Raw genomic sequence first — 13,703 nt, 5'->3', positions numbered from 1 at the left:
CAAGCCAGCTCAACAAGCAAGGAGCAGCCTTTGGAGGACAAAATGGAGTGTATAGTGCCTATTAGACAGAACAGGCTTTCTCAACAACTTTCTCAGAGGTTTTTTTTTTTTAGTTTGAGACTTTTTTAAGTTTGAGACTATCAAATACATTATTAAAAACAGCCTGTTAGCTTTAGAATCATAGAATACCAGATTGGAAGGGACATCAAGGATCATCTTGCTATCTGGAAAGGGCACTAGAGACATTTAAATTTAAGAGAAATAAATTGTTCAGAATAACTTTAACAAGAAAACCATGTGCCATTTGTTCTTCCTCCAACAGCTGGAGTTCAAGTTTGATCCAGTAAAATACTTCAGTACTCTTTTGGATTGGAACTAGCCTGTTGAGTGTCATCTAGGAGCAGGCACGTTATATGTTAATGCTTCTATACCCTTTGCTACAACAGCAGAGCTTGGTCCAGTACGTTTGGTAAACTGCACACATTTTGTTATCTCTAACACACTTGCAAGTTGTTAGGGTCAGACATGTACTGTTCCTTATATTTGAAAACCACCCAAAGTATCCTCATTACTATTTGTTATGCATTTTACAGAGCAACAACTTCAGCAATCAAACCTGTCTTTAGGCATGGGTTAACTAAGATTAAATGTCAGTAGTTAGTCCCATGCTTCTCGATACAGTATTATTTCTAGGCTGAAATACCAGGCATTCTAAGACACCATTCATCCTCAGGCAGGTGAATGCAGTTTTCAGAATAAATTTGATTTTATCAAGTACGTTTAAGTTGGGTGACAGAGGTATTTTGGGCTTTTGACAGTGGTGATGGATCCCACCCATCATGATAATCAAAATTCCCCTGTGCAAGATGTTATATGACAAGAGGAACAGATGTTCTTCTGCAGCAATACTGCATACCTCAGGGGCAACACGGCTCTGGTGTAATTTGGGAGTGGTTCAGGAGTTACTGCTGCAGCGATGTGCCACAGAGGTCAGGAAAAAAGAGCAGCAAAGGCTCAGCTATGGCATGGTTAGGAATGTTTAACATTTGCCTCCTCGTAGCACTTTCCTCACAGAGGCACAAGTTCGAGCTGGTAGCACTGTAAGTACTGCTGTAGCTAGCGAAGGAACATAACCCAGGAAATGTATAGAGCATCACTTGCACATCAGTTATCTCAGGTGCTTCACTGACACTTCGCACTGCACAGCTGGCAAGCCTAGAAGATGTGGAAGTACCCATCTCACTGTGGTGAAGAACTAGTTTATAAGCCCTGAAAGCACCCAGTTGGCCCAAATCATAAAATTAATATTGAATATCAGAATATAGACTAGCCAGGGGCTTTACAGAGACTTACAGACTTCCTAGGCTTAAGAAACTTGCTGTATAAGCTTCCAGGGCAGCTTTCAAGAAACCAGGCAGCCTTCCATTGAAATCCGTCCAGCCCATGGAAACATGACACATTTCTACAAATGTGGTTTCATTAAAAAATCATTATTTTCCAATAAAAACTTGTTATTCCCTCCTTTAAGAAAAAGAAGTTTCCCTCTAAAAAAATGAGTAAGCTTACACTGGTGGTTTAAATTAGGTAACAGCCCATGGGGAAGGAAAGTCATACTCAAAGGCAAGAAAACACTGGACTTCAAGAAGTGCAACAGGGCAGGGAATGGAGAAAGCAGCCAGGGACTGGTCAGATGTACACATTTTCACTCACAGGAAGATAACAGACAGGAGTCTGAAGGAAGACAGGATCTCAAAACTGCTCTTTGGATTCTGTATTGTAAAATTTCAAGGATTGCGTGTAAGACACCTTCACTTTTTGTTTAGTATGCCCTTAAAAGCACAATCTCTATTTAGAGACCCATTTTCATTTAAGGAAAAATGACCAAGAGCTGTAAACTGCAAGGGGAGGTAGGGACAGTTCAAAAAGCCTGGTGTAAAGCCATGTATTGAGAACACAACCATGTTCAAAGCATTCATTCTGGGAGTCAGCATTGACAAAAATGAACAACGTACTACCACACAAAAATCTATTGTCCCAACACTCTTTCTAACTGCCTACTTTTTGCCCCATTTCCTTTTCTGCCATTCCAAGAGTTTGGCCTTTTTGCATGGATGTTGCCCAATGTGATACTGACAGACTGAGTTGGGTGAAGTCCAGTGAACATTGCAATTCTGCAGGAAATGTGCAGTTACACATACTTTGAAGTTTGTTTCAGCTGTGGGCTGACCACATGTGCTGCCTTACTCCTAATAAGAACCCGGTCTGCTTGCTGCTTTACAGAGTGAAGCAAAACTTCAATACTTCCTCAAAAGCCAGCTCAATCACCTTGCAAGCACTTCTGAGTGTAAGCGAGAGTATCGGGCTTTCTCACTGCAATATGTCACTTGCTGTGCTCTGCACTGTCTTAAGCCTTCCATGGCTAAAAGAAACATTTTGTTTTCAGTGTCAGCTGCTGTGACAACCCGGGAGCACCGACCCAGGGAAGATGCTCTTCACTGTCCCTGCTCACCACACCTCCAGTAGCAGGACAGGCCTCAGCTGCACAGTGAATCCACAGGACATTTCAACTGGAGAGCTGCAACCCTGTGTAAACCTTATGAAGTCACAATAAAAAGGCTTTTACAAAGCGACAGTAACAGGCCACACGTGAGAAGGCAAGCCCCGGGACAGGCTTTGCCTGGTGACTGAGGCTCGGCCTGCTTCCAAGCAGACACAGGGATGCTGTGCTCACGTGCTGTCGCTGCAGACGACCGGGGCCAAAGGCCCGTCCCGCTGTCCCGGCCGCAGGACTCGCGTCCTCGGGGAGGGGCGGGGACACGCTGCTGCCGCCGCGCCTCGCCAGGCCCGCCTCGAGCTGCCGTCGACCTCGCGCAGACTGCCCTGTGGCACTTATCCCCGCCCCCTCCCATCACTCCACTCCCTCCACCCAATCAGGGCGCCGCGCTCCCTCGCAGCAGCGAACGGGAGGGCGCCCTCCTTCCTCCGGCTCGTGACGACACGCCGGTGACTTGTCGAGAGGTCGCGTGATACACGAGAAGGCGGCCAGCCCCGCCTCCCCTGCCCTCAGCGGGTCGCGCCGCCATTGGCTGCCTTGGGAAGCCGGCTGCGCTCTCATTGGCTGCCAGCATCGGCCGTTTGGCTGCCGGGCCGGCCGGCAGTGCCGCCAGCGGGGGAGGCGGAGGAGGCGGAGGGCCGCTGCCTCAGGTGAGCGCTGGGCGCCGGGGCGTGCAGCGGCAGCGGGGGCTCGCACCCTTCAAGCGCTTCTAACGGCCGCGGAGCTCCAGGCGTGGCCTGGCGCCGTGGGGGCGGCCGTTGGCTCGTGGCCTGCGCCCCGCCGCGCCGTGAAGTTCTGTTACCCGCCCCCGCCACCCGAACCAAGCGGTGTGTGTGTGTGACGGGGGGGGTTGGGGGGTGGAGTGTCTGTGTCCGTGTCTGTGTCTGTGTCTGTGCGTGCGGGGAGCGGGGGCTGGTGGTGGTGGTAGTTTCTGCTTTCCCTGTTCAAAGTGCGTGGGTCTCAGTGGGTCGTGCTGTTGTTGACGTCCCTAATGCGGTGTCTTGTTTTGATGTGCGGGTCTGTGTGTATCTTCGCGCAGGAGGAAGGCAAATGGATCTCCTGCCAAATTCAGCACCCTTGGCAACGAAGCTGCGAAACACCCTGGTTCAGTACCACAGCATCGGAGACAGCGAATGGCGGGTTGCGAAGAAAACTGTGAGTGGTCTGGGTGGCGTCATGTGTGCGGCCCGGTTTGTTCTCTCAAGGAAGCTGTAGGTCACCTGTGGGCGGGAAAAAGCGTATTATGCCGTATACGTGTAACAGTTGGGAAATTCTTGCAGGACTTTCATATGAGAGGCCCTGTGAAACCGCTCTTCTAGGATAGTCTGTCTTTAGATCACAGAACGTGTTTTTTCCTGTGTGCAGACATACTGTGTCACCTCTTCTACCCATTTTCAGGGGAGTATCTCACAGAAGAATCCTACCTGTATAGGACTACCGGCTTTTCTTAAAGCAAAATGTGAGATATTCTTAGCACTAGCAGTGTTGCAAGATGCTCAGTTGTACTTTCAACAAACCAACCACAGCCTGCATGTAGGCTCTGCCGGCCTCTGGAATCTCTTTTGTCTGGAACATGTGAACCCGTCAGCTTCCAAATGTCTTCCTCTTAAATAAAAGCGAGATAATTTTCAATTCTTTCTCTCATATTGCCTCACGTTTCCATTGCCTTCAGAGACACCACATTATCATGTTTTCTTCCATGAAAGAGAATGCAGTTCTGGCTTTCTCCAAGCAGTTTGCCATACCCATCTTTTGAGCTGCTTGGCTTTTCTGAGTTCTGCTTCATCAAGCTAAATAGACTTTTCTGGTACATCAATTCTAGGGTAGGTGAATACTTTTTAGTCTTGTCCTGCACAGGAGGTAGAATTGTATTTTGGTATCTTGGTGTAGCAACATGGTAAGACTAGTGTGGTAAATTTCTATCTTTGCCCTTTTGTAACGATGGTTTGGGTGGGTCTTGTGGGTTTTTTTTCCCCCTTTGTGAGCAGACATTGATAAGAGAGGGTCAAGTATTCCAAATGTAACTTGATTATTTGCAAAAGTAACAAATTCACTGTCACCTCTGCTCTGCTAAATGCTATGTCTTATAACTATTCCATTGTTTTCTTTTAGGAAGTTACCTGAATCTCACTGTTTCAGATCACGTTACTCCCCAGATTTTACTCATGTAAAATTTCCAGTTGGACTTCATTCCTTTTTCCCTTTCTTCCCTTCCTTGCTTCTTCCCTTCCTTCCCTTTCTTCCTTTGTGTTTCTGTACTGTGCCATGTAAAAGTAATTTAGCGCTTTTGCTACCTGTCAGGAAGATGTGTTTTGCCCCTAAATATCTTAAACAGTTCTGGATGCAGTACCTACACTGCTGCTCTTTAGGAGATTTAGTCTTTTATGCTTATGTAATCATGATTCCAAATAAAAAGCTGCCATATGGTACTCTCTTTAACACCGAAATTCAGAGATTTTGTACAGAGATTCCATTTAAATCAGAATATACTGTTTTCCTTATTTTCTCTGGCTATCTTTAAGTTTTATTATCTATCACCATTAACATTATATACTGCTTGCAAGAGACTTCTAGTCAGACATCTAGGAGAGAAGGGTAACTTAAGCTTTTTTGTCTGCTGCAGTCGGCACTTCCTGCATGCATCTACTTGGTGATGTGTTACAGGAGTGCATGCAGAAGTTGTGTGGTCTTTTCTATCTGAATAGTGTCCAGGTAATGGCTTTCCAGTTGCCTTTTACTTGAAAGGCTTTACCTAGTAATGTGGCTTTATTATTCCATATGTTTTCATAGTAAACTGGCTTGGTCTGCTGCCAAGCCCTATTTCTGTGCAGACTTCTAGCATTTGGCACTGAGAAGTGCAATTGACTGATTTATTTTTTTTTAAAGAATGGAAACATCCTTTTCCAGGATGGAAACATTCCTGAAACATCTGCTTATTTCCTTAGGAAAAGTGTACAAAAGTGCCCAGGTCAATGACCTCTGTGGGGTGAACCATAGTTGATGGTAAAGTCATTTGCTTTCCTTCAGAAAAATTGAAGCATTTTCTGGACATGTTACAATTGTATGTAAGTGACAGTTAATGTCATATCTTCCTTTTTCTTTCAGAAAGATGCAACTGTGTGGCGTAAACCATCAGAGGAATTCAGCGGATACCTGTAAGTTTGTCTGCAGAGCAGATATATTTTTAAGGTTCCACAGGATGTGTTTTGCAGAATTTAGAAATTAAGGTTTTGGATTCTAGAGCCCTCGGCTATACAGATTCTCCAGAGGAGAAGCTAAGTGGATCATCTAGCGTGCCTGTACCATTTCTTTTTAGCATTATACTTTGATGCTTTAGCATTGCTAAAAAAACATAACAACAAACAATGAAAATTGTGGAACACACCACAAAAGTCCCATTGGCTGAAGTGGGCCGTAACATATCTTTTAGAAAGATGGTCTGCAAACCACAGAATCAAGTCCAGGTTCAGTAGGTCTAAAGTGTTACTGGGTGAAAACCCAGACAGTGCTTGGACTGCCACAGTGACTATGCAACTGCAACAAGAATGTAAGTCCTGTTAAATCTGCAAAAGCTGATGACTGTGCAGGGCCAAGGGAACACTGGCATCAACAGGTTGTGTTACTTGAACTGCTGCCAAGAGGGCAGTGGCTGCTGTGTGCAGATAAAAACTCCAGGGCTGCGTATACACATAGTGAAACAAAGGACACTTTGAAGAACTTTCCAGATACCTACCTAGAAGCCATTGGCATGTTCACTCTGTCTTCCAGTTCTGAATATAGAGCTGAGACTGGCTGCAGCCAGGTAATTATGAGTGAATATAAGTGAACTGCGCAAGTAAATAGATGAATCTGTTGCTTGACTAGGTACCTACTAGTAATAAGAACAGCTTAGTGACTAAGAAGTATTTTGAAAATAATGCTTCTGATGCATTCTTCCCTTTTGGAAGCTGGAGGCCCAATAACTCAAGTAAACAAAAGATCTGGTGTCTACTAAAAGTATCTGATAATAAATGAATGTTCTGTAATGTCTTATACCAAATTATTGTATTTGGTACTCATACATGCCACCAAAGCATAATGTAATTTCTCATTAGCTTCGTTCTACTACTGCTATTTCTAGTTTGTGAAAAATGTTTTTCCCATTTTATCCCTGCTCTCCTTTCTTTTTTCTTTTAGCATTACTTGTCCCAGCGGGACTCTGTTGCTTCTCTAACAAGTTGTTAGAGAAATGGACATGATGTTTTTTATCTGAGGAAAGAGTTTGCCATTTACAAAATAATGATTGCAGCATAAGGACGAAGTTTCTCAGAATAACATTTATTGCAGAGAAGAATAGATGCACCCCATAGGTCTTTTTCTGTATTGTCTTTCTGATACAATTGTTCACTGACCATAACTCCAGGTATCGAGGTATTATAGTAAGTATGCCTGTGCAAATTAATGGAATATGTATAAAGAATTTCTCACTTTTAAATGTAAACATATGTTTCTGTAGCTACAAAGCTCAAGGAGTGGTGGAAGATGTTACTAACAGAATAGTGGATCATATTCGCCCTGGACCTTATAGGCTAGACTGGGACAGCTTAATGACTACAATGGACATCATGGAAACGTTTGAAGAGGTGAAGATTTGTTTAGATTCTTAAGTGAAATGTGTATAGATGCATACATGAATTTAACAGTACAGCAGAGCAGTCATTCCAACAAATACTAACATTTTTCTGCCCGTTTTCTGCATGGATATGGGATATTGTGCACACATGCGGTGGGTGACTTCAGATGAGGTTTTCTGACTGCACAGTCCTATTCTGAAGTTTGAAGTTCATCTTTCCATCAATGCTAAAGATAAAGGCGTAAAACTTGGTCAGTCATAATTCTTTTGGACCTGGATCTCCGGTAGCCCCTGATAAAATTCACATATAGAGAGTTACAGTGTGATATTTTATATGCCAAGGCCTTTTCATACAGCTTGCTTTCTTCCATTCCACAACAAACTAAACTGTGGGTGTTAATAATGCACACATATAAAAGCTGCAACCTCTCCCTCTTCCTGAAAGGCTGACTTCACTGTGTGGTTTGTGCTGGAAGCCAAAATAGTTCATACTGAGAGGCAAGACTTGCTAAAGAAAGGTAGGTTTGAAGCTGATTACAGAAGAACTGGTAGCCTTCTTTTGGTTACTGGGGACATTCAGTATGATTTCAAAACCCTGTGAACATCTGGCTTAAACATGGGTTGTCTTTTGCTCTGGCTTTTAAGGAAGATTTATATAGCAAGGTATTCTTGCTTATTCTCTAAAATTTATACCAACTCTATTGTCTGATAAGAAAGCCTTTTTTGAAGAATTGTTTGCATTCTCTTTTGTTATTCACTTGGTGGATTAAAAGTACCTGACAGAGCATCTTAATACTGAGAGAGGCCTCTTGTAATTTATTGATTTTTTTTTCAGACTTGCTAAGTAATGGTTAAGCCACATAAAAACCACATGACTTTCTGTTCCCAGGCATGACAGAGTTCTGTAGTTTTAGTCAGTATAATTTAAAGGTGCTGGACATACTCAGCCCCTGCAGGTTCTCCGTTGCAGACTGCAAGGCCTTATAAACTTCCAGCATTTAGATGGTACAGCCCTTCAGACCTCACTGACATTGTTTGCACAGCGTAGTTGACAGAGGCTGCGACCTTTATCCAAAAGGTTAGCTGCTTACAAGCATAAATTTCCCTGTGTTCATCATACTAAGATACTTTTGTTTTCTTACCCTCCTTACTCTGTCACAACAAGAACTGCTGTGTTATGCGCTACACCACTGCTGGCCAGCTCTGGAACATCATAGCACCAAGGGAGTTTGTTGATTTCTCTTACACTACAAACTATGAAGATGGGCTTCTAACATGTGGTAAGGCACTGCTTACCTCTGATTAATTCTTATTTTGCAACAGTTGCTTGGCTTAATATTTGATCCAAATTAAGTTTAGTTCTGTGGTAAGCATTTGAAAGTGATGTAGAATGGTCTCCCACAAGTATTTAAAAAGTATTTTAAGATTTTAAAGATTTAAAGAAGTATACATGTTCTTAGTTTACCCATGAGCCATCCCTGTGTGCCAAGTTTCATTTATGACGATGTGGGACAGGAGTGGTGGAGACAAGTTGAGTGCTCTGACTCAGCTCTTACAACAAACTGGGTGGAGTAACAACTTTCTTGATTTACTAGTAAATGGGGGGAATGTCTTTTAATGTCACAATTTCTGCTTATCAAGCTCTGCTTGTCTGTTGTAGAGTTTGGATGAAGAGCAGGCAACTTCCATGTATGAAAGTACCCAGAAACTTGAAGCATGTCTGTCACTTCTACTAAATTCCCCAAGCAGAAATTTGTACATTTTAAATTCAGTGTACGTTTATTTTTTACGTCTCAGATTAATTTCCCTTTTTTTGTTTGTTTTCCTTGACAGGTATAAGCCTAGACTATGGAGAGGTGAGACCTAACTTTGTCCGTGGATTCAATCACCCTTGCGGTTGGTTCTGCATCCCTCTTAAGGACTATCCTAGCCACAGTCTTTTGACAGGCTATATTCAGACTGAACTGCGGGGGATGCTACCACAATCTGCAGTAGACACTGCCATGTCTAGTACCCTGACCAATTTCTACTCTGATCTCAAAAAGGCACTGAAAACATAGACAAAGAGTAACTTAAAAGCCCATGCGTTTCTTGCAATCAATTTATGTTGTTTAGCTTAGCATAAGTTAGCTACTGAGTTAAGAAGTGAGTAACATTGTTCCTGAATGATACCTGAACCTTTATGTTGAGGGATCCAAACAACTTTACCAAGTACGTTTTGATGTGATACTTAGCATACTTTCCTAATTCACTATGCGAGATTCTGTTTCTTGCTCAGCACTCTGCAGCTGTGTGAGGAGTAGTCTGAGTCTATAAACCCCTGGCTTCCTTGGTAGAAAACAAGATGTCTGTGTGGGCTTGAAGAATGCAGCATGAACTCAGTTCTCACCAATAGTATTGAGAGTGGAGTGCTCAGGATTTTGTGGGTGCAGGACACTGTACAGGCAGCATCTCACTGAAGATGTAATTTTGTAATATATATATTTTTATATTTGCTTAAATTTTTTGATTTATTTAGTTTGTACAGGTGCATCTGTAATTTGTTTTTTAAAAAAAACTTTGATTTATCATAGAGATATTACATAGCTAAGTTGTTAAATGATACTATTCGTAAGAAAGCTATTTGCTCGTTAGCAAAAATAAGTATTCATTATTGGCATTTCTTCAATGTTGTAACTGTAACTTAATTAACTGTTGTATATAACAGTCTCAGTGCATAAAGAAATGCCCTTACAGCTGATCCAAAGCTCATAAAAGTCATCAGGTGTCTTTCCATAGTTTTTAGTGGGCTTTTAAATCACACAGTTGTCAAAATAGCAGACCTCTAATGGATTGTCCGTGATACTCTGCACTTCTAAAGAATTTTTTATTTAAATTTGCATGTAATTGTGTGTGTATCGGGAGGGTGTCTTCCTTAACTGAAAATCCTGGAATTACTAAAGCAACAGAAAGGACCACTAACTTGGTTTACGTGTAGGCACTGGTGTAGTCACAAAGTCACATAATTCCAGTCACAGAACAGACTGGAATGATGCTGGTGCAGCACACTGGAGTGTTCTGTGGTAATAGCCTGAGACTGATCTTTGCAATAAATGAAATTAGCATCTTAAAACATGAGCAACTGAAGGCCAAAGCTCAAGCTGCAGGGTTGCTCAGGTCTGCTGGTGGACAGAGGGTCAAATGTTTAGCCACCCAGTGATTCTGACATGTGTAGCAGGGGCTTTCAAAAGATAACTGTCTGTGCTGCTAGGAACCTGAATTCTCTTTAAAACCTGACATTAAGCTTTTAATGTTGATATGTGTCATTTACTCAGGTGAGATTGTAATTATCTCTATACTTCACCAGAGCTAGCAGAGGCAAGTTTAGCTGTGTAGTAGTTAGGGAGAGTACCTTGGAGCCTTAATATTCTGGGACCAATTGTATACATACAATCCAAGGACTGGTAATTAACTCTCAGAAAAATAAAAAAAAAACAGATGAAAATTGTTCCCTTCCAATATTGGCTCTTTTGACACTGGCTACTGTAGCTGAACTCTGAACAGTGATGACTTTTCTTTCCCATTGCTCAAGCAGAGAGAGAGAAAAAACATGACACCAAATACAGTGAGGGCTTTTCCAATGTGCTTCATGTATTAAGGCATTTAGTACTGTTTAAGATACTTAAAAACAATGGCACCAAACAGCCTTTGGTGTCTTCATATGCAGAAAATGTCAACTCCCTCTTGTATTTTGTGTATTGTGCAGCTCCCTTTAAACTCTTTGGTTACTCTTCCCATCTTTTCTATCTTCCTTGTTTCCCCTGCCATACTGGAAGTTCACAAGATGATCTTTCACCACCAAGGACACTTAAGGAATCGGTGTCAGCAGACAACCTTTTTCCTAAATGCTAGCATCCACTCCTTTCTAGTGCTGGTACAGAGGCAAATATGAAAGCCCTAGCAATCTACTCAGTGGGATGAATGCTGATGTCATCATAGAGGAAGCTGTGTGAAGTGTACCCTATTTATTCTTCCCAGTTATAAAGACTACATGCATAGTGAATCTGCATATTCATGTCTTTTTATAAAACTACTGGGACGGATTAATTGAGGGGTTGTAATACAGACGTATATAGAGAAAAATAATCCATTGCTCCATAAAAAGCACAGTTTAAATCTACACAGAGGCACTTCAGCGCTGGAGGAATGGGTCAAAAGACACCTGGAGGATGATGTTTGTACACACTAGGCACTGAGAAAAGATTAAGAGGTCTCTGTTCCAAACACCTGTTATAAGGGCTCTAACACTCCTAGAGTATCTCCCCTTATTTAGTGTTGAGTGAAATGGCTTTTTATGCGTTCAGTGAAGGTCGGCTGATGAAGCACAGAGCAGTTGGAGAAAGAAGATGTGTGTTTAAAATGGAAGAAAATTCCTAGTGTATGATGATGTTTATTTAAAAATTTCTCCATGCAGGTTTCCTTTTTATCAACAGTTTTTTCAGTAGCAGGCCTAGAAGTGGAAAGATTTTGTGAAAGTAAAGTTTCTGAAAGCAGAGTAGGTCTTCTATTTTGCATTATAGTAATTTATTCCTTAAACACTGATTAAACCAGCTTTGTGTGTTTTAACAGACACAATGTGTTGCTTCTGCCAATGAGTCTGAACACTCAAGTGAATAACAGAATAGAGACTATTGGAGACAGAGAACAAGAGGCAGATTTCTTTTTTTTTTTTAATCAATAAAAGAACATAGTACAATTCTCCAGTTTTCAGATGAGGAGAAATCACAGAAGATGCTACAGATTGTAAGGATTTATTTTGGGGAATCTCACACTTCTAAAAATGTTTCTGATTTAGGAGTGCAATGATTGACAATGTATGCTGATTGTGCTGCTGAAGCAATGCATAGGTGATACCCCTACAGTCATTATTCCAAGCAGTTCAACTATAGACTAATACAGAACTAGAAGAAAGATGTCCAGTTTCATCGTGTGTTGTATTTATTTGAAACCAAACCTTATTTTTAAATAGCTAAGGATAAGAGGAGTGTTAGATCTTGAAGCAGAGCTATTCCTTAACCAGAATACATTCAGAACCAAGAAAGCCACAAAATAAAGTACTTGTCTGATCAGAATCTCTTTTCCCACTATGGCATTGTTTTCGTCCTAAGTTAGTGGACAATCTCGATGAAGCCAAGACGTTACAGCCAGGAAAGCAGATGAAAAGGCAGAGTGCAGGAGCCCAGGTTTTTCTTGTTAGGAGGTAGTGGGAGACAAAGTAAATTACCTAGTATAGATTTTTGTTACCTCACAGCACCAGAATTTCTGCAAGTTTATGAGATTTGCCAGTACTTGAGTTTAAGAGAGTTTCAGTTAAGCTGGAATATAGTTATGTGAAGGCAACTTCTGAATGAAGTGTCCAAGAATAGCAGAGACCAGGTTTTGCTAGGGGAATGGCATATAAATAGACACATGAAGATTATTTTTATATTGCTAGTTTGATTTTTTTTTTAAACTTACTTTTTCAGGGGTTTGGGCCATATGACAGTCTAATCTTTGGCACTTTACACACTCTGCTCTGTGTGTGGATGGAAAAGATGGCTAAAGATAAGAAAATTTTCATATTTGGCTTCTGTTCTTCATCTGAAACCTCCAGCATGGACCTTGCCTGTAGTTGTGCTTTTTATTTTACATATGCGGAAGATAGATAGAGAATGGTCTAAGTTCAGTTTGGGGGCAGTCCAATGTACTCTACCATGGCCTGCTGGGAGGTGGACCAGTACTTTGGATAGTTATTCTGGGAACAGCAGAAGCCCCGATCTCAAATTTGATGAATTGATAAATGTGAAACAAAGTCAAAATCAGTGTATCTTAACAGTGGTTTTAACTGTGTTCAGCACTTAAGAGAATTGTATTTATATTTTGTATGCAATTAAAGAATAAAATAAAACATGGATTCCAACAGACTCATGATGTAGCTTTTTCAGTACTTGCGTAGGCAGATGTAGGATTCACTTATTTTTGGGGGGGGTTATGTCTTATGATGTAGTTCATCTTCAGCTGCATGGTGATTTCTAATGCTATCAATTCGTTTCCTTAAATTTAAAAACCAAAAAGCCCATCTTTACTTAGAAACTTGACCTAGGCCTAGGAAGGTGGACAACTTGGATTTCTGCTAAACTGAAATCTCTTGAAAACTGTACAAATAGGATTTTTTCAAAGCCTAAATTCTAAAATATATTTAGTTTTTTTGCAATGACTCCATGATTGCTGTGGAAGAACTTTATTATTTTGTCTTAGTATTACTTACCTTTTAGCATGTTAAAGTAATGGTATATTAACCACCAAAATTAAGTTAATCCAAAACACATGAGCATGTAGCACCTTGTAAAAGGCATATAGATGTATGTTAGGGTTATAAAGCATGCTGCAACATGTATTTTGACATGTGTTTAATTAGCACTTACAAAAACAAAGGAAGAAAATGCCTGTATCTTATGTAGAACCTTTCCTTGTTTCTCTTACTAAGCCTGCGTAAAGACAGGAGAGTTCTGTGCTGTT

The 13,703-nt window shown here is 41.3% G+C and overlaps 1 protein-coding gene across 1 annotated transcript; it reads left to right on the top strand.

Moving 5' to 3' along the window:
* Positions 1-3,490: 3,490 nt before the first annotated feature.
* Positions 3,491-9,226, top strand: STARD4 (StAR related lipid transfer domain containing 4; the record flags this gene model as incomplete). The annotated part of the gene is made up of 5 exons (XM_082013055.1): positions 3,491-3,709; positions 5,660-5,709; positions 7,050-7,176; positions 8,332-8,446; positions 9,000-9,226. Exons 1-5 carry the CDS (start codon positions 3,605-3,607, stop codon positions 9,224-9,226), a joined length of 624 nt encoding a protein of 207 aa, XP_081869181.1. The 5' UTR covers positions 3,491-3,604.
* Between the last annotated feature and the right edge of the window lie 4,477 nt (positions 9,227-13,703).

The sequence above is a fragment of the Phaethon aethereus genome (assembly GCF_964289735.1).
Source record: "Phaethon aethereus genome assembly, chromosome: Z".
In the NCBI taxonomy this organism is placed as follows: Eukaryota; Metazoa; Chordata; class Aves; order Phaethontiformes; family Phaethontidae; genus Phaethon; species Phaethon aethereus.
Note: the sequence above shows the minus strand (reverse complement) of the source record. Positions and strands in the feature narration are given on the sequence as shown.